Source organism: Gymnoscopelus braueri (genome assembly GCF_963280865.1).
Source record: "Gymnoscopelus braueri genome assembly, chromosome: 20".
NCBI lineage: Eukaryota > Metazoa > Chordata > Actinopteri > Myctophiformes > Myctophidae > Gymnoscopelus > Gymnoscopelus braueri.
In genome coordinates, this window is record NC_137622.1 from 42,756,256 (window position 1) to 42,784,153 (window position 27,898).

Here is a 27,898-nt window from a genome sequence, read left to right on the forward strand (position 1 = left end):
ACAGAAATAGCAACATTTAGAAGAAAAAAACGATCTAATTTAAGTTAGAGGATATCCTGTTTACCTCCTCTTAGTAATTAGATGCCTGTTTCACTACCTGTAAACTTTAATGAGGGTGGTGGTACTTTTCCATAAAGTGGGCAGAAACGCAAGGGGAGAATTCTTCTTACCACAACGGCTAGTACTAACTAAGGCAGGGGTCTTCAACAGGGGGTCCGGGACCCCTAGGGGGTCCTCAGAGTTACTACAGGGGTTCCGCCAAATCTTTGTGTGAAAGGATTTTTTTTTTTACCTTAACCACTTGAACCTTAGCATCCCTTTTCTGAGGAGAACTTTAGCCAAAAATAGCAGATCTACAAGCTCACAACGCCTCGCAGTGCGAGGCGTTGTAGATCTGCTATTTTTTTAGCAAAGAGGTGAAAGGGTTTAGAGGGGGAAAAAGAGCAGACCAAGTTTAATCTGAAACACAATTTTATGCAATATAGAGGGGGTCCCTGCTTCCATCTCTTTCTCAGCTAGGGGGTCCTTGGCCTGAAAACGTTGAAGACCCCTGAACTAAGGTGTTCAGAAATGTGTTACGAGCTCTTGCAACCCTGCCATACAATGAAATATAAAATAGGGCATTAATTCATTGGGGGAGGTTCGGGGGTTATGCATTTATATGGACATCCAAGGTTTTTCTGCCTGACAACAACGACATGAAGACGAGAGGGAGACGGAAAAGACTGGTGGGATCTGATCCCAGAACAGTACACTGTCCACAGCAGGGTTGATTTTTACAGCAATTTTTTATTTCTTTTTAGTCATAGTCTTTTGAATAAAATTCCATTTAGTTTTAGTCATATTTTAGTCACCTGAATTTTTTTAGTTTTTGTCTAGTTTTAGTCGACTAAATATCATAAGATTATAGTCGACTAAATCTACAGTTGATTTAGTCGACTAAAATGTATCTTGGCGGTGCCTTGATGGCGTCGTAATGGCTGATTTTACACTTGGTTGCATGCTGAAAATAGCCGATCTACAAGCTCACAACGCGTCGCACTGCGATGCGTTGTGAGCTTGTAGATCTGCTATTTTCAGAGCGCAACCAAATATAAAATGACTCGTCTTTACTGGATCTCTTCTCCACTCAACCCTCACTAACATTTTAGTCTAGTTTTTTATTTGTTGACGAAATTGTCAATATACTTGGTCTTAGTTTTAGTCGTCATAGCTTCGTTTTTATTTCGTCTTTGTTTGGTTTTCGTCAGTGAAAAAAGGTAGTCGACCAACATTTTTATGTCATAGTTTAGTAGAGAAAATCAACACTGACCTACCTGCTCTCTAGGTGTTGGTGGACTTTACATTGTGGCTGGTGGTCTGCTTCTATCTTCTCAGTCCAACTGGTTGATATACCCAGAATGACAGGTGATAATTAGTCTATGACAGACCCTCATATTTATTCTGATTTATTCTCAAAGACCACACACACACACACACACACACACACACACACATACACTGCCAGTGTGTAAAGTAACACTGATGATGATGAACACAGGCTGAAATGCAGTGGTGTAAAGTAACTAAGTACATGTCATGTACTCAAGTACTGTACCTAAGTACAATCTTGAGGTATTATTTTTACTTTACTGGAGTATTTCCAATTTTCAGTACTTTTACTTCTACTCCACTACATCTCAGAGGCAAATATTGTACGTTTACTCCACTACAATTATTTGAAAACTTTAGTTTCTAGTTACGATTATCAATTATTACATTATAAAACATACATTAACCACTTTAGCCCTATTTTATACCTAGGCTATTTGAAAATAGCCGATCTACAAGCTCACAACGCGTCGCGACGCGTTGTGAGCTTGTAGATCTGCTATTTTCAAACATTTTAGTACTTTTACTTTTGGTACTTTAAGTACATTTTGATACCAATGCTTTTGGCACTTTTACTCAAGTAAAATTTTAATTCCGGACTATTACTTGTAACAGAGTATTTCTATATTGTAGTATTGATACTTTTACTCAAGTAAAACATCTGAGTGCTTTTTACACCACTGCTGAAATCTGTGCCGACATTTTATACGCAAGTAAGAACCATTCTCACAGGCCGGGCGCTCAGGCCTCCGCGGCCTCCATTCATCTCAGCCTTATCTCTGTTATCTCTCTCTGGTTATTGTATGATGGACAATAAAGTATTTTTATTGTGCGATTGCCTCTGGCTGTGAGTCATTAGGGCTTCTATAAGATAAGATGGTGGTAACTTCATTGTCCGTTCATACCAGCACGTGATTCAGTAATAACAATTACAAACAATATGAGGTCCGATAAAGAAGCGTAAGAACCATTACTAGAATAAACAGTGTACCGCCTGGTAGATTCCACCAATCTCTACCGTCTCTCTACCCTCCATCTCCAGGCTTTTATTTTCCTTTGCGTTTTGCTCAATAAAAAATAAAGCCTGGACCAAGCTGTTGAAATTTCTGGCATAGGAAGTGTGGGAGTCAACCTTTCATTCCCCCAACCAACCAGAGTGCAGTGGGCGTCGCTCCAAATGTCGTGACGTCGGGGCTCTCGATGCTGCACGTTGGGGGAGGAGGAGGGGCGCGGGGCAGGGCGGGGGCGCACAGATCAGTGAACCAATTGTTTTCACCGGTTGTTTTCCACCGGAGATTTTGAATCTACTACGTTGTCTCTGGCTGTCCTTCACATTATTTATCTCCAGATTAAGCCTCCGTCCGTCCGTATCTGGTGAATCCTTCATCAGATCCACTTCACACACTTGGCGGCTGTGTTGCTGGTCATCCTAGGAGGTGTCAGTTTGAGTGGCCAGAACCGGTTCTGAATGCCGGCCACGCCCTGAACGGGGGGGGGGCCTTTGCACTAAATGTATAATTAAATGATAAAATATACGTACGTTTAATATACAGTATAATATACGTATAATGAAAACGGCAACCCAGTAAAATCAATGTACTGTTATTGCGCCACCAGTTCAGGGGACCATATGCTGGCGCTTTGATAGGGGGGGGGGGGGTGTGTGTGTGTGTGTGTGTGTGTGTGTGTGTGTGTGTGTGTGTGTGTGTGTGTGTGTGTGTGTGTGTGTGTGTGTGTGTGTGTGTGTGTGTGTGTGTGTGTGTGTGTGTGTGTGTGTGTGTGTGTGTGTGTGCGAGAGAGACATAAATGTATGACAGTGTATGTACAGTATGTGTAGAGGGGGGGGGGCCTCCTTCGCTGAGTGAGAACAGTTATTTGTTCCTGCACCACCTGGCCCCCATGACTCGCTGCCCTGAGGGCCGTAGTTTGAGTCTGATACCCCTTCCTTTAGATGGTTCTCTATGTGAGGGCTCAGCCTCAGAGCAAGGCTGAGGGTGGTCTTAACCCTTTAAAGACCGCGAACGCATCTCTGGCATTTTAGATTTTAGTCATATTTTATTACTTTGGCTATTCAAAAATAGCAGATATTCAGTACAAGCTCAGAGCATCGAGTGTCGCACTACGAGCTTGTAGATCTGCTATTTTTTGAAAATAATCGTGAAAATGTTCGAAGTGTCTTTAAATATAGGCAATTTCTATGACGGAAATGGGTTCTGACAGCCCTAATACTAATGAAGGCTCTGTTCCATTCTGGTCAAACAGAGTCAGGGTGATGACCTGCTCCCTGGAAACACTCACACATGGCCCCTTACGGGTGTGTAACTCTGTGAGTGTATAAATGAGTGTGAGAACCAGTGTTGATTTTGTCGACTAAAACTATGATGAAAAATGTTCGTCGACTACCTTTTTTCACTGACGAAAACTAAATGAAAACTAATCTATGATGACTAAAACTAAGACTAAATATGTTGACAATTAAGTCAACAAATAAAAACTAGACTAAGATGTTAGTGAGGGATCTAGTGGAGAAGAGATCCAGTAGAACTAAAAGACGAGTCATTTTATGTTTGGTTGCGCTCGGGTGTTGCACTTTGAAAATAGCAGATCTACAAGCTCACAAGCTTGTAGATCTGCTATTTTCAGCATGCAACCAAGTGTAGAATCAGCCATTACGACGCCATCAAGGCACCGCCAAGATACATTGTAGTCGACTAAATTAACTGTAGTCGACTATAATCTTATGATATTTAGTCGACTAAAACTAGACAAAAACTAAAACATTTCAGATGACTAAAATATGACTAAAACTAAATGGAATTTTATCCAGAAGACTATGACTAAAACTAAATCAAAATGTGTTGTCAAAATCAACACTGGTGCACAGAGCCTGTTGGAAGAGAGATCCACAATGGTCTGTATATCCCTAATGCATGTGCTTACCGATGCACAGAGAGAGAGAGAGAGAGAGTCCTATAACATATGTATGTTATAATAGACCATGGGGGGGGGGGGGGGTCTTTAAAATGTAGGAAAGCTGTGAGGCCCACCCCAACGTGCTGAGTGAGAGACGGGAGGCTGAAAGGAACAACCGGTCAAACTGGAACTTAACTGTAGTTCTGCCTGGAACAAACAAACGGTTATGTTTGGTTTAATCATACAGGGGTCTTCAACAGGTGGTCTGGGACCCGCCTAGGGGGGTCCTCAGAGTTACTATATGGTGGGGGGGGGGGGGGGCAGGCAAATCCTTGTGTGATAGGAACTTTTTTGTTTTGTACATTAACCACTTGTATACTACATACTGTATATTATCTGTAGAGAAAATGGCAAATCTAGTATACAAACAATATATAACCGATGAGGAGCTCTTCCTTTTTGTTACTTATAGAGAACTTTACCATGTAACAGAGTATTTCTACATTGCAGTATTAATACTTTTACTTAAGAGAAAACATTTGAGTACTTTTTCCATCACTGCCTTTCAGTTTTGTTTTTTATCACCCCTGTGCTCTCTCTTGTTGCTCATTCATCTGGAATGTGTGTGTGTGTGTGTGTGTGTGTGTGTGTGTGTGTGTGTGTGTGTGAACTTACAGTTGGCAGTGATACAGCTCCTAGTGGCTCTAGTAAACGTGTTCTTGAAAGCAGTGACACGTAGTCTGTTCAATGCGTTCAGGACAAACACACATTCATCATCTATCTCTACAGTGTGTGATTGATGTGATAATCATTAGCAGTTGCTGACGGATGTCATAACTATCTTCCTGTGTTTGATTGAGTGTTTACATTAATCTCACGTTGTCATGTAACAGTTATTTGGCCTGAAGCCCATTTAGACACAGTTACTCCTTACTCACATGTTGTGAAATAGAGGCTGTTGTTTCTAGCCAAGATGGTAGCGTAGCAGTAATGTCATTAGTAATGGGTTCTCACACTACTGTACACAAACACCTGTTTTAGGACACAAGCCTGGAAACCACCTGCACACTACGCTAGTTTCGGGGGGGGGGGGGGGATTTCAAGTTCCATGTTTGTCTGTGTCTCTGTCTCTTTTCATTTCTCCGTCTCATTTCATTTTCATTTCTCTTTCTCTTTTCAAACATTTTCATTGAACGTGCACCTTCTTGGTTAACTATAATTGATGATTTATGATATATATATATATATATATATATATATATATATATATATATATATATATATATATATATATATATATATATATATATATATATATTTAAATACTCTAAGCTGTAGTAGCAGTGAGTCCAGGCCACATGGTCACAGAGCATGTGAGCAGATCTAAATCTCTCTCTGACCTCAAGGACTTTCACCCTGATCCTGTTCTACATGCTTTCTGCTCACTACAGATCTGATTGATTGATTGATTGATTGATTGATTGATTGATTTATTGCCGTGTTTGAAGTTTTTAAACAGAACTGCATTTTATTTAAGAGGAATTGTAATAAAACATAACATAACATAAATAATGTCTGCAATGCCATTAAACATTTATAACCATCTATAATATGATAGGCCTCAGTCAGTCAGTGTTCTAAATGAGACGCTAATAGTAACATGTAAATGTTGGAGTCAATGCAATGCATGCTGGGTCGGCCAGAGCCTACCATTGGCTCGTGATTTAAGCAGTGGTTCTCAAAGTGGGGTCTGAGGACCCCCAGGGGGTCCTTGGGGGGGATCCAGGGAGTCAGTCCCTTTCCTACTGTCTGTCTCTCAGCTGTCCTACTGTCTGTCTCTCCTATACACTGTCTGTCTCTCAGCTGTCCTACTGTCTGTCTCTTCTACACTGTCTCTCTCTCAGCTGTCCTACTGTCTGTCTCTTCTACACTGTCTCTCTCTCAGCTTTCCTACTGTCTGTCTCTTCTACACTGTCTCTCTCTCAGCTTTCCTACTGTCTGTCTCTTCTACACTGTCTCTCTCTCAGCTTCCCTACTGTCTGTCTCTTCTACACTGTCTGTCTCTCAGCTTCCCTACTGTCTGTCTCTTCTACACTGTCTGTCTCTCAGCTTCCCTACTGTCTGTCTCTTCTACACTGTCTGTCTCTCAGCTTTACTGTCTGTCTCTCCTACACTGTCTCTCTCTCTCAGCTTTCCTACTGTCTGTCTCTCAGCTTCCCTACTGTCTGTCTCTTCTACACTGTCTGTCTCTCAGCTTTCCTACTGTCTGTCTCTCCTACACTGTCTGTCTCTCTCAGCTTCCCTACTGTCTGTCTCTCCTACACTGTGTCTGTCTCTAATCTTTCTGTCTGTGTGTTTGCGTGTTAGTTATCAGCAGAGGTTTAAGACCTCAGGGCTGAAAGTCTGTTGTTTTTATAATTATTGTTGTTGTTGTAGCTTATGTTTTGCACATGTCAGTGAGATAGTTGTCTAAATGTCAGAGACTACAGACATGACATGGTCATCAGTGATTGGACATTGTGTGAATTACACATATGACCCCTCCCCCTAGCAGCTTGACGGGGTCACTATGATTAAAGGTCAAAAGAACTTTGTAAAGTAAATAACTCCACATTGTGAGTTCATTTGACTGTAAGCTTCCTCCAGACATGTGTCTGTCCTCACTCACACACAAATGTTCCTCCAGAACCAGTACTGTCCAGTGGTGGAAAAAGTACTCAAATGTTTTACCTAAGTAAAAGTATCGATACTGCAATGTAGAAATACTATTATGTTACAAGTAAAAGTCCGGAATTCCAAATTTACTTGAGTAAAAGACAAGTATAAAAGTATTGGCATCAAAATGTACTTAAAGGACCAAAAGTAAAAGCACTCATTATGCAGAATGTCCCATTTCAAGTTTTCAAATCTTTTGAAAATAGCAGATCTACAAGCTCACAATGCGTCGCATCGCAAGGCATTGTGAGCTTGTAAATCGGCTATTTTCAAATGGCCGAAACGTATAGGGCTGAAGTGGTTAATGTATGTTTGAGATGTAGTCGAGTAAAAGTATTGGAAATTGGAAATACTCAAGTAAAGTACAAATACCTCAAAATGTTACTTAATTACGGTACTTGAGTACATGTACTTAGTTACTTTCCACCACTGGTACTGTCCATAGAACTCTTTCTAAACCGCAGGTCAGATTTCTTCCAATTGTCTTGTTTGTTTGTTTAGAAGATGTTGTTGACCAATGAAGTCAAAAGGGCGTGGCTTAGCGCAAATAGACCGAAACCAGCCGTTGTGGCGGATATGGGAACCTTGAAACAGCTGCTCAGTCAAATGCTGGTATCACACAGTGTTATGGCTCTATGGTCATGATGCTGGTATCACACAGTGTTATGGCTCTATGGTCATGTTGATATTTATACTGAGAGAGAGAGTCATAACAAACATGAATATGTTTCACGCTGATCCTTGAGAGCATCCAGAGCTAAAAAAAATAAAAAATCCAGAGCCCTGTATTACTTTAGATAGATATACTCCTAGGGTGAATAACATGCCTTTGTTAGGTTCATATAAAAGCACACAAACTGTCAATAAAGATGAGTAACATCAAGTTAACCCTTGAAGACCTGAAGGCAATTCTACAAATGTCTTCTAAATCCCAACAGTTCTCTGAAAAAAAAATATGTTTCTATATCGGTGGTTCTCAAACTTTTTTCATAATTGTCAAGGACCCCCAAAATGATATGTATTTGGCCGCGGACCCCCCATCTCAAAATATTTTGAGATGGGGCAAAATATTTGCAAAGATTTGAGTTAAAAATGTTCGATTTAAAATAATATATATGTATTCACAGATTTGCACACAATGTTGTCTTGAACAAATATATATTCAAAGATTGTCACACATTTTCAAGTTTTTACAAAAATAGCAGATCTACAAGCTCGGAGCGCGAGCTTGTAGATCTGCTATTTTTGAATAGCCAATGTGTAAAATATTGCTTTTTTTGGCTCAAATCTAAAAATTACACAGAGGCGTCCCCGGTTTCATGACGTTCAGTTTTAGCACACATTAAAAGTCTTTGTCATGGTCCTTCAAACGTGTATAGAAAGTTTTAACAAAAAATTCCACTCCATAGATCCATGGCAGGTGTTTTTCTCTCACATTTCTAAAGCCTTTTCAACCGCAATGAAAAAATAAATCTTTGCCTGCGGGTGTCGCTGGTGAGGGATTTTGCCTGTCAATCATCGCCTCTGCTCCGCCCCCTCCAAAGGAAAGGATAGGGGAGGGGAGGGGCGAGGAGGAGAGTGGGCGGGATTAATCGACTGTGACCTCACTGTCGAAGGGCCAAGCTCAGATGTCTTTTCAGCCTAATTATTCAGAAAACCCCAGACCACAGAAAACCCACTGAATGTTCAGATTTTTTAGGTGTATTTGAGGTCATAAAACCCCCCAAAAAACAAAAAATATAAAAAGTGAAAATGAATGTCATAGAACCTTTAATGGGTTAAAATTAGTTGTCTCCTTGTCGGGAGTATTTTGAAAATGAATTCTGAAATAAATAATACCAAGAACATATATTAAACTGTTACTGTCCTTACACACCGGGGCGATTTTTTTCATGCGAATAATACGTTTTTTTTTAAAACCTTATAAAGTCAATGCAAGCTTCCACATCAGTTTCGCGGAGCGAAAAAAGCGTCTTTTAATTATAGGATTTAGAAGACATTTGTAGAATCCCTAGAAGTAAAGATTTTAGTTAAAAAATGTATATTTATGTTCAAAGATTTGCACAGATTTTCACGATTTTTTTGAAAAAAAATGCAGATCTACAAGCTTGTATATATCTTGTATATCTGCTATTTTTTGAATAGCCAAAGTATAAAATAATGGATGAAGTTGTTACACAGATGCGTTCCCTGGTTTTAATGGGGGTTAAAGGACAACTTAGTTTTTTTACAACCAAGGTTTATTTAGCTTGTAATTAAAGTAAATAAAAGATGAGTGTTATTTTTTTTTCATTTACCGCTCTCTATAGTTTTAGCAATTTCCGCGATCTTTTTTACAGTGGGCGGAGGCATTCGGGCAGGTGGCTAAATATGTCTTTTTTTACACCCGTGGTCTTTGATGACCAGATGTGAGTTATTGGGGGCTAGAAGAGCTACTGTAAATAATAATAAAGAAAACGCCAGGTTATTGTGTAAAAAAAAGACATATTTAGCCACCAGACAGAATGCCCCCGCCCACTGTAAAATTTTTAACACTCATCTTTTATTTACATTAATTACAATCTAAAACATAAATCTTGGTTGTAAAAAAACAAAGTTGTCCTTTTAACTTCACATTCTAATTGAATACGTTTCCCTCTCTCTCTCTCTCTCTCTCTCTCTCTCTCTCTCTCTCTCTCTCTCTCTCTCTCTCTCTCTTCTTCTTGTGTCTGATGATGGGCTTCCAGTCGGTCCTCTGAGGGTGGAGTTCAGCTTCCCGGTGACGCTGGACCAGACGTCCAAGGAGAACCCCAGCGTGGGGCCGGGCGGCCGGTATCGACCCGGCGACTGCGTGTCCGCCCAGAGGGTGGCGCTCATCATTCCCTTCAGGAACCGAGACGAACACCTGAAGTACTGGCTCTACTACCTCCACCCCATCCTGCAGAGGCAGCAGCTGGACTATGGAGTCTACGTCATCAACCAGGTATTATCCTGTTTACTTCATACGCAGTGGTGCCAAGTAACTAAGTACATTTACTCAAGTGCTGTACTTAAGTACAATTTTGGAGGTATTTTTTTTACTTTACTGCAGTATTTCCAATTTTCAGTACTTTTACTTCTACTCCACTACATCTCAGAGGCAAATATTGTACTTTTACTCCACTACAATTGTTTGAAAACTTTAGTTACTAGTTACGTTGCAGATATAAATTACTATATATAATAAAACATACATTAACCACTTCAGCCCTATTTTATACAAAGGCTATTTCAAAATAGCAGATCTACAAGCTCACAACGCGTCGCGAGCTTGTAGATGCTATTCTCAAACATTTTAGTACTTTTACTTTTGGTACTTTAAGTATATTTTGATGCCAATACTTTTGCACTTTTACTCAAGTAACATTTTGAACACACTCGTAACAGAGTATTTTTATATTGTGGTATTGCTACTTTTACTTAAGTAAAATATCTGAGTACTTTTTCCACCACTGATCATATGTTATCCATAATAACATTTGACTTGGGTGTGTAACCCTTTTTAAGACGTGGTTAAAAAAAAAATATATATATTCAAAGATTTGCAAAAATGTTCAAAAATAGCAGATCTACAAGCTATTTTTGAATAGCCAAAAGAAAAAAAAAATTACAGATGCGTTCCCGGTCTTAACTCTTTCACTGCCAATAAAATAAATAAAAAATTGCGAACTTTGCCAGATTTTATTTTTTTCAAAGAAAAAAAAAAGTGCTTAGGAAGCGAGATACAGCCTTTTTCAGTTATAGGTTAAACAAAGAAAGGATGGAGCTGCAAATCTTCAGATAATGATATCTTGGGTTCTGAACACAAGGACCCCCTAGCTGAGAGAGAGATGAAGCAGGGACCCCCTACTCTATATTGTATAAAATTGCGTTTCAGATTCAACATTTTTTGTTTACTTAGTCTGCTCTTTTTTCCCTCTACACCTAAACCTCTTTGCCAACAATAGCAGATCTACAAGCTCGCAACGCCTCGCAGCGCGAGGCGTTGCGAGCTTGTAGATCTGCTATTTTTGGCTAAAGTTCACCTCAGAAAAGGGTTGCTAGGGTTCAAGTGGTTAATGTAAAATAAAAAATCATATCACACAAAGATTTGGCGGAGCCCCTGTAGTAACTCTGAGGACCCCCTAGGGGTCCCGGACCCCCTGTTGAAGACCCCTGGATTAAGGGATGGTGTCACACTTTGGTGGCAGAGTAGTAGAAAGAGAATGTTCCCAACACCTCCCTTATGTCTCTCCTATTCTCAACACCTCCCTTATGTCTCTCCTATTCTCAACACCTCCCTTATGTCTCTCCTATTCTCAACACCTCCCTTATGTCTCTCCTATTCTCAACACCTCCCTTATGTCTCTCCTATTCTCAACACCTCCCTTATGTCTCTCCTATTCTCATAACACCTCCCTTATGTCTCTCCTATTCTCATAACACCTCCCTTATGTCTCTCCTATTCTCATAACACCTCCCTTATGTCTCTCCTATTCTCATAACACCTCCCTTATGTCTCTCCTATTCTCAACACCTCCCTTATGTCTCTCCTATTCTCAACACCTCCCTTATGTCTCTCCTATTCTCATAACACCTCCCTTATGTCTCTCCTATTCTCAACACCTCCCTTATGTCTCTCCTATTCTCAACACCTCCCTTATGTCTCTCCTATTCTCAACACCTCCCTTATGTCTCTCCTATTCTCAACACCTCCCTTATGTCTCTCCTATTCTCAACACCTCCCTTATGTCTCTCCTATTCTCAACACCTCCCTTATGTCTCTCCTATTCTCATAACACCTCCCTTATGTCTCTCCTATTCTCATAACACCTCCCTTATGTCTCTCCTATTCTCATAACACCTCCCTTATGTCTCTCCTATTCTCAACACCTCCCTTATGTCTCTCCTATTCTCAACACCTCCCTTATGTCTCTCCTATTCTCATAACACCTCCCTTATGTCTCTCCTATTCTCAACACCTCCCTTATGTCTCTCCTATTCTCAACACCTCCCTTATGTCTCTCCTATTCTCAACACCTCCCTTATGTCTCTCCTATTCTCAAAACCTCCCTTATGTCTCTCCTATTCTCATAACACCTCCCTTATGTCTCTCCTATTCTCAACACCTCCCTTATGTCTCTCCTATTCTCATAACACCTCCCTTATGTCTCTCCTATTCTCATAACACCTCCCTTATGTCTCTCCTATTCTCATAACACCTCCCTTATGTCTCTCCTATTCTCAACACCTCCCTTATGTCTCTCCTATTCTCATAACACCTCCCTTATGTCTCTGCTATTCTCATAACACCTCCCTTATGTCTCTCCTATTCTCATAACACCTCCCTTATGTCTCTCCTATTCTCAACACCTCCCTTATGTCTCTCCTATTCTCAACACCTCCCTTATGTCTCTCCTATTCTCATAACACCTCCCTTATGTCTCTCCTATTCTCAACACCTCCCTTATGTCTCTCCTATTCTCAACACCTCCCTTATGTCTCTCCTATTCTCAACACCTCCCTTATGTCTCTCCTATTCTCAAAACCTCCCTTATGTCTCTCCTATTCTCATAACACCTCCCTTATGTCTCTCCTATTCTCAACACCTCCCTTATGTCTCTCCTATTCTCATAACACCTCCCTTATGTCTCTCCTATTCTCATAACACCTCCCTTATGTCTCTCCTATTCTCATAACACCTCCCTTATGTCTCTCCTATTCTCAACACCTCCCTTATGTCTCTCCTATTCTCATAACACCTCCCTTATGTCTCTGCTATTCTCATAACACCTCCCTTATGTCTCTCCTATTCTCATAACACCTCCCTTATGTCTCTCCTGTTCTCATGTCAGGAAAACACTGAACGACTAAATGATGTTGATAATTAGCTGATAATTAGCCGCCGGTCAAGGCTAGGGGTCGGTGCCTTGCTCAAGGACACGCTGTGTGTTACCTGTGCATACAGTAGTATGACCTCTATTACCATTAAACCAACACACTATCAACACAGCAGGAACACACATTTGTGATGACACATTGACTAATGACCACACCATTTTAATAACAGATTAGGGGGGGGGGGAACACACCAGGGTGCAGATGATAACATTGTGGGGAGGGTGAAGACATTCTGGATCATTTAGGAGGTGTCCTACCTTTCTGACATGGACACTGGAAAATGTCCGGGGAATCAGGACACATTAGCTACTCCCAGTGGTGTAAATGTTTAAATCTCTGTGTTGTTATCCATGTCCTCACTGTATTGCCTGATTCACTGCCTTTTTGCAATTATTAATGTTGTTTTATGCTTTTGCTTTTCTTTTTTGCTTTATTATTAAATTAGTTGTAACTGTAATTGTATTCTTGCTCTGTAAAGCACTTTGAGCTGCATTTCATGAAAGATGCTGTACAAATAAATTATTATTATTATTATTAAAGTAACTAAGTACATTTACTCAAGTACTGCTGTACTTAAGTACAATTTTGAGGTATTTTTACTTTATTGGAATATTTCACATTTTCAGTACTTTAACTTCTACTCCACTAAATCTCAGAGGCAAACATTGTACTTTTTACTACACTACAATTATTTGAAAACTTTAGTTACTAGTTACTTTGTTGATTTTGATTATTATTACAAAACATACATTAATCGCTTCAGCCCTATATACATTTCGGCCACTTGAAAATAGCCGATCTACAAGCTCACAATGCGTCGCATCGCGACACATTGTGAGCTTGTACAGTAGATCGGCTATTTTCAAAAGATGTTTATACATTTGAAAACTTGTAAAATGGGACATTCTGTATAATTAGTACTTTCTACTTTTGGTACTTTAAGTACCTTTTGACACCCATAGTGGTGTATTTTTACTCAAGTAAATTTTGAATTCCGAACTTTAACTTGTAACAGAGTATGTCGTCTACATTGCGGTATTGATACTTTTACTTGAGTGACAAATGTGAGTACTTTTTCCACCACTGTGCGTTCATACTTACAGCCTCCTCCGTTTGAACTTTCAAAAACTTCCATAATTCAGTGCATGTCTGAGAGTGAGGAGGGAGGGAGGGAGGTAAAGATGAGACACTGAGGCCTGGATAAGCAGCTGTGTGTGGACTCCCTGCTGAGGAAGACTCTGGTCCTCCTCATACACACAGAAACATGATGGTTCTTCAAAAGGCTAAATGGTTCCATAATAAAGAACCATCAACTACTAAAGAACCAGTTGATCTAGTGAATGGTTCCTCATCTAGTTCTAGAGAACCTTTTTTTCTGTCAAAGTTCTCTGAGGAACCTTTGAACTCTTAAACCGTGTCTTGATAGGCAGACATTCATCGAAAATAGCAGATCCACAAGCTCAGCGACGCGTTGTGAGCTCCAAACAGAAAAGTCCTATCTGATTGTACTAAACGACTTTAATCACGCCAACATGGCAGCTGTACGGAAAGCTTGAATTATCCTCTTTCTATCCAAACAAGTTTTTGTTTCATAAAAATCCACAGTAGAGACATGTTATGAGACACTTTGTGTCAATAGATTCTGTGCAGGTGATTATTTATAGATTCCGTGCAGGTGATTATTTATAGTGTTGGAGTTTGGAAGCGCTCGTTTTCAATAACTCAAAGTGGGCGGCCATAGCTGAGTGGTTAGTGAGCCCGCCTAGGGAGCCAGAGGCCCTGGTTGCCCCAGGTACGATTCCAGGCCACGCCAGCATATGTGTCGATGAAATGAAATTTGTCCCTGAGCAAGACTCTTAACCCCTAATTGCTCACAGGCCCTCATTGGAAACAAGCCCGTAAGGACTTTCATGAACGTCCTGTTAAAAGGAATTATCCTTATCCAAAGTCCTTTTAAAAAAAAATACTTTTATTGCAAGATATTCATGTTTACATTTTATATTTGCATTCCATGTCATGTCTTATTGCAATTGTTTTCTTGTTTTTCTCTTTTTATATATACACACCCAGTGTTAAAATAAAATACAGTAACCAAAAAGTAATAGTAATAGAAAATAATAATAATTACACATCAATGCAAAATATCCCAATACTAATACCTGTTAAATTATAATAATGATAATACTAGTGATATTTAATAAAACTTAACAAATTAGGGTGTCCTAATAACTCAAAGTCCTGCTGCTTCCTGCATTATGTGACATTTAGAAACAGGTGGTACGCAGGACTGTTGAGTGATTTTGGAAAAGTGACTCATGTGCAAACTCTGTATTATTTGTTTGACGATCAATCGTCAAGTAAAATGTCACCAGGATGTTTCCAGCCCTACTAGGATCCTCTAGTGGTTTTAAACAATACATCCTAATCTGTCACAATCCTAAGCTTTTTCCAGTCCAAAGGTGCGTATCTATGAGGAGGAGGACACACATCTTCAGTTACCAGAAGACCAACCGTTTAAGTGTTTCTCTATGTTTGTCTACGTATATACATAACGGCTAATATGAGCGAACACACAATGACACACTGCTGAATACACACCAGTGACACAATGGTCAAACATCAGTCCTTCTATGAGCAGGGCTGGGACCGCTCGTATTCTACTCAATAATGTATTCACGCACTAGTCATCCTCCTTCACGTTCCCAAGACAAACAAAGACACAAACCTGGAGGTGACGACAGGGTTTCTCATTGGCTGCCCACTCCTTATGACACGGGTTCCCAAACTTTTCAGCCTGCGACCCCAAAATAATGCGGCCATTGACTCGCGACCCTACCTAACCCTGGGGGTAATTTATGCACATAAACTTGCACATTAGGTGCGCATTTGTAATGTATTAAGTCAAGGGCTATTCAACACATAGACATAATGACACATAACAACTGAAATATTTACAGTATATAAGTAATGTATTTACTATATTAATCATAAGTGCAACGGACCACAATGGAAACAAAATGTTTACGTGTACATTGTGTTATACTTTTAGTATGACTTTTTACTGTAGGGCTACTACTTGTAGGCCTACAGTTAATAATCTTGTTAATATAGAACATTTACAGTACCTAATGAGATGGGTAAAATGCACTATTTTTAATAATTTTTAGACTGTATTTCATTGATTCTGTAGATTTTGTTTTATTTAAAATATATATTTTTAATGACCCAAAATAATTGTCCCACTAATAAGTGTCCTGCGACCCCAACTTTGCTGCCCCCCACCCCACCCTCGCCACGTTTTAAACCACACTCAAACCCCACCTGTTCAGCAGTGGTGGAAAAAGTACTCACATTTCAATGCAAGTATCAATACTGCATTGTAGAAATACTCTGTTACAAGTAAACGTCTGGAATTAAAAATGTACTTGAGTAAAAGTACAGAAGTACTGGTATCAAAATGTACTTAAAGTACCAAAAGTAAAAGTACTAAAAAAGGGCTGAAGTGGTTAATGTATGTTTTATAATATAATAATTTATATCTGCAAAGTAACTAGTAACTAAAGTTTTCAAATAATTGCAGTGGAGTAAAAAGTACAATATTTTCCTCTGAGATGTAGTGGAGTAGAAGTAAAAGTATTGAAAATTGGAAATACTCCAGTAAAGTAAAAGTGACATACTGGTGTAAAGGCGGTTACACACCGGCGAATATGCGAATATACGCAAAATTCGGACTCATTCCGAATAATTAAAAGATGCTTTTTTCGCTCCGCGAAACTGGTGTGGAAGCTTGCATTGACTTTATAAGGTTTAAAAAAAAAACATATTATTCGCATGAAAAAAATTGCCCGGTGTGTAAGGAGCTTAAGAGCCTCAATATCCGGAAAGGGGGTAAAAAAACAACAACTTTGGAAAAGCTATAGAAAAGTTAAAATGTGTGGGAACCCTGTAGAGTGGATCGTACGCACAGCCAGCAAGGTTCTGCTCTCTCCTGCTCTATCTGACAACAAGATCCTCAGCCAGCTTTGCCTGCCAGCTGTTTAACTAGAAGAGATGTTTCCCAAGTCATTGAAAAGCAGTGGTGTAAAGTAACTAAGTACATTTACTCAAAAGTACTGTACTTAAGTACAATTTTGAGGTACTTTCAACTTTAATGGAGTATTTCCAATTGTCTATACTTTTACTTCTACTGCACTACACCTCAAAGGCAAATATTGTACTTTTACTCCATTACAATTATTTGAAAACTTTAGTTACTTTGCAGATATAAAATATATTATAAAACATACATTAACCACTTTAGCCCTATTTTATACATAGGCTATTTGAAAATAGCCGATCTACAAGCTCACAACGTGTCGCAGCGCGACGCGTTGTGAGCTTGTAGATCTGCTATTTTCAAACATTTTAGTACTTTTTGAATTTTTGATACCAATACTTCTGTACTTTTACTCAAGTAAATGTTTAATTACGGACTTTTACTTGTAACAGAGTACTTCTACATTGCAGTATTGATACTTTTACTTAAGTAAAACATTTGAGTACTTTTTTCACCACAAGTATGAGAATAATAAGAGACTGTTCATGTGAGTCATGCAAATACACTTTCATGTTTCACCCAAATCTTGTTCTTATAAGAATAATGATATCATGCTTTTTATTTGCAGAGTAAATTCTCTTGCTCTTATCTAGCATTTCTTTTGTAAACACTACAGATTACTATGCATTCCTGTCTTAGTGCATTTCACAAGTAGAGTACCAGGAATCATGAGACACAGTTTATTATTGTTCTTGGCCTCCGCCCAGTGGGAGAGAGGAGGATGTCACTGACACACAGCCTGGCTGTTGTGAAACACCTTCATCTTTCATTTGCTTATTTATTTCTTATCTTAACCCAGTGGTGTCCAAACTTTTTTCAAAGGGGGCCAAATTAGAAAATATGAAAACACCCAAGGGCCAGCTTGGGCGCGCACGCTAATTTTCGGTTATAGGCGGATTTTGGGCGAAAATGTGCGTTTTTTGGGCGTTTTATTGTTACTTTATTTCGGTTTTAGGGTTAAGCAAGAGCTAGAGAAGGTGCTGCCATTCTGAGGTGAAGAAGGAAAATGCAATTATTTTTTGAAGGTGCAGGCGGGCCGTTCATAATACAATTTAGGAATGAAGCCAAGGGCCGTATAATGGCCCGCGGGCCGCACTTTGGACACCACTTTTTTTATCCAGCTTTATTTTAATCATTTTGATCATTGATGATTACTGAACCATCAGGCCAGGTGTGTTAACCAGTGGCGTAAAGTAACTAAGTACATTTACTCAAGTGCAGTACAATTTTGAGGTACTTTTAATTAACTCATTCAGTGCCCAGCTTATTTATGGAATTTTGAGTGCCACAGCTAAAATTCATTGTAAAAAAAAGTGCTTAGGAGCCGAGATACAGCCTTTTTAAGTTAGAAGTTAAACAAAGAGTGAATGGAGAAGCAAATCTTCAAATCATCATATATTGGGTTCTGAACATGTTTTTCCCCCCCAAAAAAAAGAAAGAAAAAAAAATATGTGGCGCACGGGGCGTCAGGCCACGTGACGTCTTTGACGTCATGTGGCACTGGATGAGTTAACTGGAGTATTTGAAAATGTCAGTTCTTTTACTTCTACTCCACTACATCTCAGAGGCAAATATAGTACTTTTACTCCACTACAACAATTAGACGACTTTAGTTACTTTGTATATTTTAAATATTATTACAAAACATACATTAACCACTTCAGCCCTATATAGACTTCGGCTATTTGAAAATAGCAGATCTACAAGCTCGCAATGCGACACATTGTGAGCTTGTAGATCTGTTATTTTCAAAAGATTTGTATACATTTGAAAACTTGTGAAATGGGACATTCTGCATAACGAGTACTTTTACTTTTGGTCAAATCGGGGTCCTTGGCACGAAAAAGTTTGAGAAGTGATTTTAGAAGGCATTGGTAGACACAGAATGGGCCTCAGGCCTTAATGGGTTAATATTACCCAGTCATGTCAACCTGACTGACCCGACCGCTGGAAGCTTGTCTGCTCTGTGTCAACTCTGTGCAGTGTGCACGTGTGTCAACTGTGTGTGCACGTGTGTCAACACTAGACGGCACAGTCGGTTCTCTCCTCAGTCAAAAGCATTTGTGGTTATTTAGTGTTTTTAAATTCCATGGATTAGCTTGCAGCTGTTGAATTTAAAGGGATTTTGTTTACTTTCAAACATGTTTGGGGTCATTTTATCATCTAGTCTGGCCTTGGTGAGCTCAGATAGATTCATTGAAAACACCCGTCCTTGGTTCTGGTGACTGATATCGGCCTTCTAATGCGTGAGGGGGCCGAGTTTTTTCAATTACGTTTTACATTTATTTTTAATATTTTTGGAAAATGAAACAAAATTCAATATTAAAAAAAAAATAGAATCGATGAAAAACATAATTGCAAAAACAAGGCCCCTCATGTATTAGAAGGACAATACCAGTCACCAGAATCAAGGACGTGTTTTTTTCCCCCCGATGAATCTATCCTGGTTAAAATGGAGTTTGAAGTTACAATGGGTTTGTATAGGAATCTGATTAAAATGAATATCAAATATCTAAATACTGAATCAAGCAACTTAAAAAGCTGTCTGGGAGGTGCTCTCAAAAGCCTGAGTTAGATGTTAAAATGACCCCAAACATGTTTGAAAGTGAAATATCTCTTTTTTTATTGATTATTATTTTGTTCTTAACCCTCAAGATCTTGAAAATGTGTGCAAATCTTTGAACATATTTTATATATATATATATATATATATATATATATATATCTCAAATCTTTCCGTCTGGGGGGGGGGGGGGTCCTTGGAACAAGACATTTTGAGATGGGGGTCCGCGGCCAAATACATATATATGTCACAGGGTGAATGGAGATCCAGGGTGATTGAAGACAGAGCGCTCGTTTTTAGGCACGGGGCTCCTTCGGGGCGAGGCGGGGCTTTTCGAGACAGGGTTTATTAGCGAGGCTCGCGAGGAGGAGGAGGAGGACGGCGCTGCGAGGCGGGGGGTTATTACGCGAGGCTCGCGAGGAAGAGGAGCCTCCTCCTCCTCCTCCTCCTCGCGTTTTAAACCGTCCCGTCCTCTCCTTCTCTCCTTCTCCTCCGAGGAGGAGAAGGAGAGCGCGGAGAGGCGGGGCTTTGATGCGCCGACGGAGACCTGTCTTTTGTTGTTCCCCCCCACATAGCAACCAGGAAGCTAAGCTAGGGGAACCATAATATCTATCAGGGGAACGCTGAACACGCGTTCACACGCACGGCGCGCCGACTTAGTGGAGCTTGAGGCCGAGGAAGCGCGCCCTCGCGCCTCCAGGCGCGAGTGCCCGCGGTGACCGGCCGACGCTCCACTAGTCGACTCAGCGCCGTTTGATTTGTAAACCGATAGGGACAGAATAGTTCTTTTCATGGATCACTGTGTGTGTGTGTGTGTGTGTGTGTGTGTGTGTGTGTGTGTGTGTGTGTGTGTGTGTGTGTGTGTGTGTGTGTGTGTGTGTGTGTGTGTGTGTGTGTGTGTGTGTGTGTGTGTGTGTGTGTGTGTGTCAGGGAGAAACTAAAACAAAAGCCAGCAGAACACAATAAAAGTATCTTAACAGTCCATTGAAAGCATGAGCGCGTGTGCGTGCGCGCGCATGTGTGTGTGTGTGTGTGTGTGTGACTGTGTGTGTGTGGGTGGTCACGGCCATATGTGCTTGTGCACAAGCCTGGCTTGTGGCTCCCTCTAGTGTTTCTTCTACAGAATTGCTGGGTGGGTAAAAACGAGCGAGCCTTCTTCAATCACCCTGGTTCTCCATTCACCCTGTAACATATATATACAGTATATATATATATTTTTTCTAAATCCTAACAGCATGTTGCTATATCAGTGGTGCTCCAACTTTTCCATGTCAAGGACAGACCCCAAGATCAAAATATGTTGTTCCAGGGACCCCCCCAGAAGCACGGATCAGAGTTAAAAACTCTAAAACATATATATTCAAAGATTTAAACACATTTTCCACGATTTTTCAAAAAATAGCAGATCTACAAGCTCATAGCGTGGCGCCGAGACACGGATGCGTTCCCGGTCTTGATGGATTAACATATCTCTGACACTTTCTGATCTGTTAACACATTGGGTGCCAGAATGTTATAATAACAGAATACGTTCGGTGCCGGGAATCTCGCCGTTAAGCTCCATTGTGCTGTTTAAAGCTGTAGACTCCATGACGAGCGATCCATGAAAAAAAAAGCATGCCTCCATTTCACCCGATGGTCCTGGCTAACGGCTGGAACGATAACATCTCTCACGCGAGTAACAATGGCGCAGCGATGCAAAATGAGTTGTTTTCCCCAGCGTAAAAAGTTTCGGAGTTATAGGCGTTTTAGAGAAGGAAATAGACCGGAAGCGGATGGGGAGCCATGTTTTTGACACGACGATCCATCTGGCCCTTCCTTCTCAGAATCGCCTAGGGTGATCCCAGAGCTGCTCTAGCCCCTCCCGCATGGAAATATAATAAACGGAGAAAAAAAAGAAGATAAAAATCACGTATATAAACGTTTTTTTAGGAAAGTTGGCCGTATTAATACGGTTTTGGCACTCAATGTGTTAACATTATCTCTGACACATACTGTGATCTGGTAATCTGGTGAACCACAAAGTATCATTCTGGCTTATGGGAACATGGGAGGATTATTTTAACTACAGCTATGTGCATAATAATAGCATGTACAGTATTTAAAACAAGACGGAGTCTGATGACAGAGTGGATTCCCTCCCTGTCCAGTCTGGTACTGTCTACTGCAGTGGAAAAAGTACTCAAATTCTTTACTTAAGTAAAAGTACCAATACTGCAATATAAAAATACTCTGTTACAAGTAAAAGTCCAGAATTCAAAATTTACTTGAGTAAAAGTACAAAAGTATTGGCATCAATATGTACTTAAAGTATCAAAAGTAAAAGTACTAAATCTTTGAAAATAGCAGATCTACAAGCTCACAACGATGCGACGCGTTGTGAGCTTGTAGATCGGCTATTTTCAAATAGCCTATGTATATAATAGGGCTAAAGTGGTTAATGTATGTTTTATAATATAATACATATCTGTAAAGTAACTAGTAACTAAAGTTTTCAAATAAATGTAGTGGAGTAAAAGTACAATATTTGCCTCTGAGATGTAGTGGAGTTGAAGTAAAAGTATTGGAAATTGGAAATACTCAAGTAAAGTACAAATACCTCAACATTTTACTTAAGTACAGTACTTATGTAAATGTACTTAGTTACTTTCCACCACTGCCAAGGACCCCTTAGCTGAGAGAGAGATGAGCAGGGACCCCCATACATTGCATACAATTGTGTTACTGATCACACTTTTTCAGAGATTTCATAGATGGCTTCATTGACTATCATCAGTGCTGTGTAAATTCATATTTTTGGTTCATTTCAGACGTGTTAAATGTCATTTAACCACTTAAACCTTCAGTACTTGGTACTTGATTTTCTTCTTTTTCCCTCTACACCAAAACTCTTTGCCGAAAATAGCCGATCTACAAGCTCACAACGCCTCGCGCTGCGAGGCGTTGTGAGCTTGTAGATCTGCTATTTTCGGGTAATGTTCATCAGAATAGAGATGCTAGGGTTCAAATGTAAAAAAAAAAATCCTATCACAAAGATTTGGCGGACCCCCTGGAGTAACTCTGAGGAGGACCCCCTAGGGGTCCCGGACCCCCTGTTGAAGACCCCTGGTCTACTGTGTTGTTCAGTTTGTAAATTAAGCCAATCACAATACGCTGTTCAGTGGCGAGGGCACAGCATTCTCTACTTCTCTTTTTGTTCTGGTTTTACTTTGATATGGTGAGTCTATAGCCCAGCCCTATAGCTGTGTCTAGGCCTGTCACAATTATGACAGAATCGTCTAATCGCAGTTATTTGCTAATGGCAAATCATGACTCTGAGGAAACGTCAGTCATTTATTTTTGCGCACCTGAAGAAAAGGCTTAACACATTGGGTGCCAGAGGTTTATTAAAATATTATACGTTCAGTGCCTGCATTTCTTCCATCCACTTGCGTTATACGTTTCGTGCTGTAGAAGCCCCGACGCGGAAGTGCATGTAAACAAAGCGTGCGTGCGAGACGGCGGAGGGTCCCGACTAACGCCTGGAACAATAATATTTCCAACGCGATCCTCCATTGCAGCGTGATCGCCGATCGAAAACGGCTCGTTTCCACCACGTTAAAAAGAAATGGAGATATTAAGCTTTTAGTCAAGGAGATAACATTGAAAACGCCGACCGGGAGGATTTTTGACATGGAGCCACATCCAGCCTCTTCTTCTCAGAAACTCCTTGGGTGATGTCAAAGTTTCGTTTTAGCGCCCCACGTGGGCCACTCGTATAAAAATTGAATTGGGTCAAAAACGGTCCGGACCGTTTTCGGCACTTCTCGTTTGGATCCTCAAAAACGGTCCGGACCGTTTATGGCACTCGATGTGTTAAACGGTCCGAGCTGCTCCAGTGCCGATCCCTTCGGCAAATGATTTGCTAATCGCAAATAATCAAACAAGTTGTAAGCTTTGTAGATCAGCGGTTTCCGCTATTATTTATGTATAAGTATAACATTATTTCTTTGTATATTTAAATGTATATACATATCACCAAAAATGATGTAAATGATGTCATTTCCGGGTCTATTCCTCTCTGGAATTCATCATAGGTTGGCGAAGAGCAATTATTTGTTTGACAATTAATCATCAACTACATGTTGATATATATAATGTACTAAAAGTAAAAGTACTCATTTTTGCACAGTGTCCCGTTTCACAAGTTTTCAGATATATAAAAAAATCTTTTGGGCCCGGGCGGCTGGCGTAGCCGTCTGGGCACCTAGGTTGATAATCCAGCCTGACAGCCTGTCGCGGGTTCGAGTCCCGATCCCGACGACCTTTGCTGCGTGTCGCCTCCCCCATCTATCTCCCCGTTTACTGTCAATCTACTGTTCATCTATCAAGCCCCCCCCCCCCCCAAAATATACATTTTGAAAATAGCCAATCTACAAGCTCACAACGTGATGCGTTGTGAGCTTGTAGATCTTCTATTTTCAAGCAGCCAAACTATATATAGGGCTGAAGTGGTTATGTTTTACAAAGTAACTAGTAACTAAAGTTTTCAAATAATTGTAATGGAGTAAAAGTATAATATTTGCCCCTGAGATGTAGTGGAGTAGAAGTAAAAGTGTTGAAAACTGGAAATACTCCAGTAAAGTAAAACAACCCAACAGTTGCTATTTACACTTGAGATTGAATGGTTTACCTTTAGTTTGAAACAGTCTTAGAAGCTCAAACAGACAGACAGGCGTCAGTGTGTTTCGTATGCAAACAAACACTGATCCGCTTGTGTTTTCTGTACGTACAGAAGTATTCATGGTTCACATGACGCTCGTCATGGCAGAACTTAAACCTGGTTTTGGCACTTTCTCCATATACAGCCCGTACATCTACATAAACGTTCACATTTAAAATATAAAGTGCTGACCCCATGGCCACCGGATGTTACTACTTGAATCGGGTGGGTCTAAGTACCCGTATCTTCCGTATTGTTCAATAAAAAGCATTTTAATCCGATCGGCAGCCATTTTCTCATAGAGTTATAATGTATCAGAGTGCAATACCTCCCAACCGATAGGGTCGCGTAGTTGAAAGTATATGGAGAACATTCTGAGAAAATGGCCACCGATCGGATTTAAATGCTTTTTATTGAATACTGAAGATACGGGTACTTAGACCCACCCGGTTCAAATTATAACCTCCGTGGCCATGGGGTAAGCACTTTATATTTGAATGCTTACCAAAGTGCCAAAACCAGGTTGAAGCTCCGCCATGACTGTCATGATATGGCTGTCATGTTTCAGGGTTAGTACAGAAGGTTCTGAGATAAGCTGGTGTTCTAATGATAAAACGCATCATTAAAAATACAAAACCGTGACGCTAGTGGTGAAGTGCCTGAGGTTGTGGGTTCAAATCCACCACGGTGCATCCGGCTTTGTCGAGCGTCTATACGAACACAATACTGGCCCCGTGTTCAAAGGAGGAGGGGGATACTTGTCACTAATTTGGGGAGAAAAACGAAAAAATAGAATAAAAAGAAAAGTGTGTATGTAAGGTGCATGTTTTATTGACATGTTTTAATTCAAGGAATGTATGTCATATTTGATCACTATAATGACTAACCAGGTCTATTCTGCATGTACGGACATGGACTGTCTGACTGTCCAACATGAACTGTCCAACATTAACTGTCTGTCTTCATGTCCAAAACTGCATGGATTGGAGACACTTGTGTTTTTGTTCACTTTTCCAGCTCAAGCTCACTTCTTGTTTTCTTGTCTGTCCTTCCTTCCTCCTCCTCCTTCTCCTCCTCCTCCGCCTCCGCCTCCTCTCCCCTTTCACTTCCTGCTTCCCTCGCTCAAACCGCATGTCTGTCTGTCAGGCCTTTCTCTGACCAATGGCTTTGGTCACCGGAGGAGGTGAGGCCCGCCCTCTTTGCTTGCTCTTGACCAATAGCGGGGACTCGTTGGCTGAGAGGGTCCTACTGGTAATGTGAGCTTCTGTCTGTCTGTCTGTCTGTCTGTCTGTCTGTCTGTCTGTCTGTCTGTCTGTCTGTCTGTCTGTCTGTCTGTCTTTCTTTCTACGCTCATGTCTCCTCTGTCTGTCTGTCTGTTATCTGTCTGTCTCCTTTCCTGTTGTGTTGTTCTCTATAATTCATGTTGTTTTTTTGCTCCATGGTCAAGAAATGAGTGAGACGTTGAATTAGTGTTTTAAAATGTAGTGTGAGCCTGTTTATCTTAACCAGTCTGACCTGTCTGTCTGTGTGTGTGTGTGTGTGTTGTGTTATGTTGTGTGTCTGTCTTCTCAAACTGCTAACATGCATGAAATATGATTCCTGTGATGGAACATAGTTGAAATGATGCATCCTAATACTAGTTTGTTTCTGCAAGAGTTACTAACCGTGTTGTTACAGTACTATATATATACATACACACACACACACACACACACACACACACACACACACACACACACACACACACACACACACACACACACACACACACACACACACACACACACACACACACACACACACATACAGTGTGTGTGTGTGTGTGTGTGTGTGTGTGTGTGTGTGTATGACAATTCCCCATCAGCCATAGTTCTAAAGCCTGCCTTGCTTGGCAGTAGTAAGTATAAGCTCTATCATATTAACTACATAAATGTATTAGAAGGAATATAGGAAACGTCACTCACTGTATAGTACATATGAGCACAGTGGCAGACTGTGTCACTTCTAGATTGTTTGAATATTATTTCTGCACAATGTTTACTTGTACGTGACGACAGTTCATTTTATATGGAAACAACCATATACTTTCATCTGTCTCTTCTTGTCTTTGATATAATATTCAAAAGATGTTGCCATAATTTGAACGCCAAGCACATCTGGACCAGTGCTTGTGATTAATATATCGTAGCGCAGAGCATATGTCCAAAACTCGTACTTTTCATCATACATGGGCAACTGGCGGCTTGGGGGCCACATGCGGCCAGCACCGTCACTTAATGCGCCCTGCAGGTTAATATTCGGAATACTGATATATTATTGATTTCAGATGACCCGCTTTAATTACTTCAGTCTATATAGTAGTCTATATTAGTAGCTTAATGACTAGTATTACAATTCTATTGTCTTTTTAATGTCCAATGTATTTGTATTTAAGTTCATAAAGTTAACATAAGTATGACTAAATACATTTGAAATTAAATAAAAAAATTACTTTTCAGAATTCCATTTGAAAAATAGCTCAAAGAAATCTGGATTTCAATTCAAAAGTAGCAAAAATAGCCGATCTACAAGCTCAAAACGTGTTGAGCTTGTAGATCGGCTATTTTTGCTACTTTTGTGTGACATAGAATGTAAATGTTCTTAAATTCCTTTACGAAAAATAAAGTATAAGAGGTTTCTGTACAGTATGTGCGATGTGGCCCTCTGGAGTGAGTGTGGAAATAATGTGGCCCTCTGCATCATCAAAGTTGCATCACCTCTGCTTTTCAGGATTCAAATTCAAGCGTTTGGAGCTTGTAGATCGGTTATTTTTGCTACTGTTGAGTGCGGTTAAGTAGGGAATTAATTTACGGGAAAAACTAAACAAATGAGTGTGTGTGTCACAAAAAAAAACAGATTGTAGATCTGCTATTTTTGAAAAATCATGAAGATTTGTGCAAATCTTTGAATATATATATATATTTAAAGCAAACATTTTTAACTCAAATACCACTGATATAGAAACATACTTTTCTATAGGATTTAGAAGACATTTGTACAATCGGCCTCAGATCTTAACCCATTCAAACCGAGAACGCACTTTAACCATTATTTCATACTTTGGCTATCTTTAAATATATATATATATATATATATATATATATATATATTTTTTTTTTTAAGAGAACATTTTTAACTCATATTGTTTGAAGACATTTGTAGAATCCCCCAGAAGCAAAGATTTGAGTAAAAAAAATCGCTTAAAAAAAAAATATATATATATATATATATTCAAAGATTTGCAAAAAAATCACTTGTATATTTGAGCTTGTAGATTTTCCAATAAGTATTAAGAAATCATTTAAAACAGGACAGTGACTTAACATGCATCTCCTCAGGCAGGTTCCTGCTCTTTATACTAAAACCTCTCATTAAGTCATTAACGTCAAACTGTATTTATTATAATTCATTATGAGAGCTTAGACATTGGCACCTTTTTTGTTGTTGTTAAGCTTTGGGGCAAAGTCTAACCTTTTCATTGATTGGTATGTTTGTCGGAATGTGTTAACAAGACCTGAAGCCGATTCTACAAATGTCTCCTAAGTCCCAACAGTTTTCTGAAAAACCTATGTTTCTATATCAGTGGTGCTCAATCTTTTTC

The 27,898-nt window shown here is 39.9% G+C and overlaps 1 protein-coding gene across 1 annotated transcript in view; it reads left to right on the forward strand.

Moving 5' to 3' along the window:
• b4galt1l (DP-Gal:betaGlcNAc beta 1,4- galactosyltransferase, polypeptide 1, like) overlaps window positions 1–27,898 on the forward strand; it is a 52,044-nt gene that overhangs the window by 7,475 nt on the left and 16,671 nt on the right. Inside the window, exon 2 of the mRNA XM_080416827.1 lies at window positions 9,726–9,961. Coding sequence (XP_080272953.1) covers window positions 9,726–9,961 — 236 coding nt within the window. The remainder of the gene's footprint in view (window positions 1–9,725; window positions 9,962–27,898) is intronic.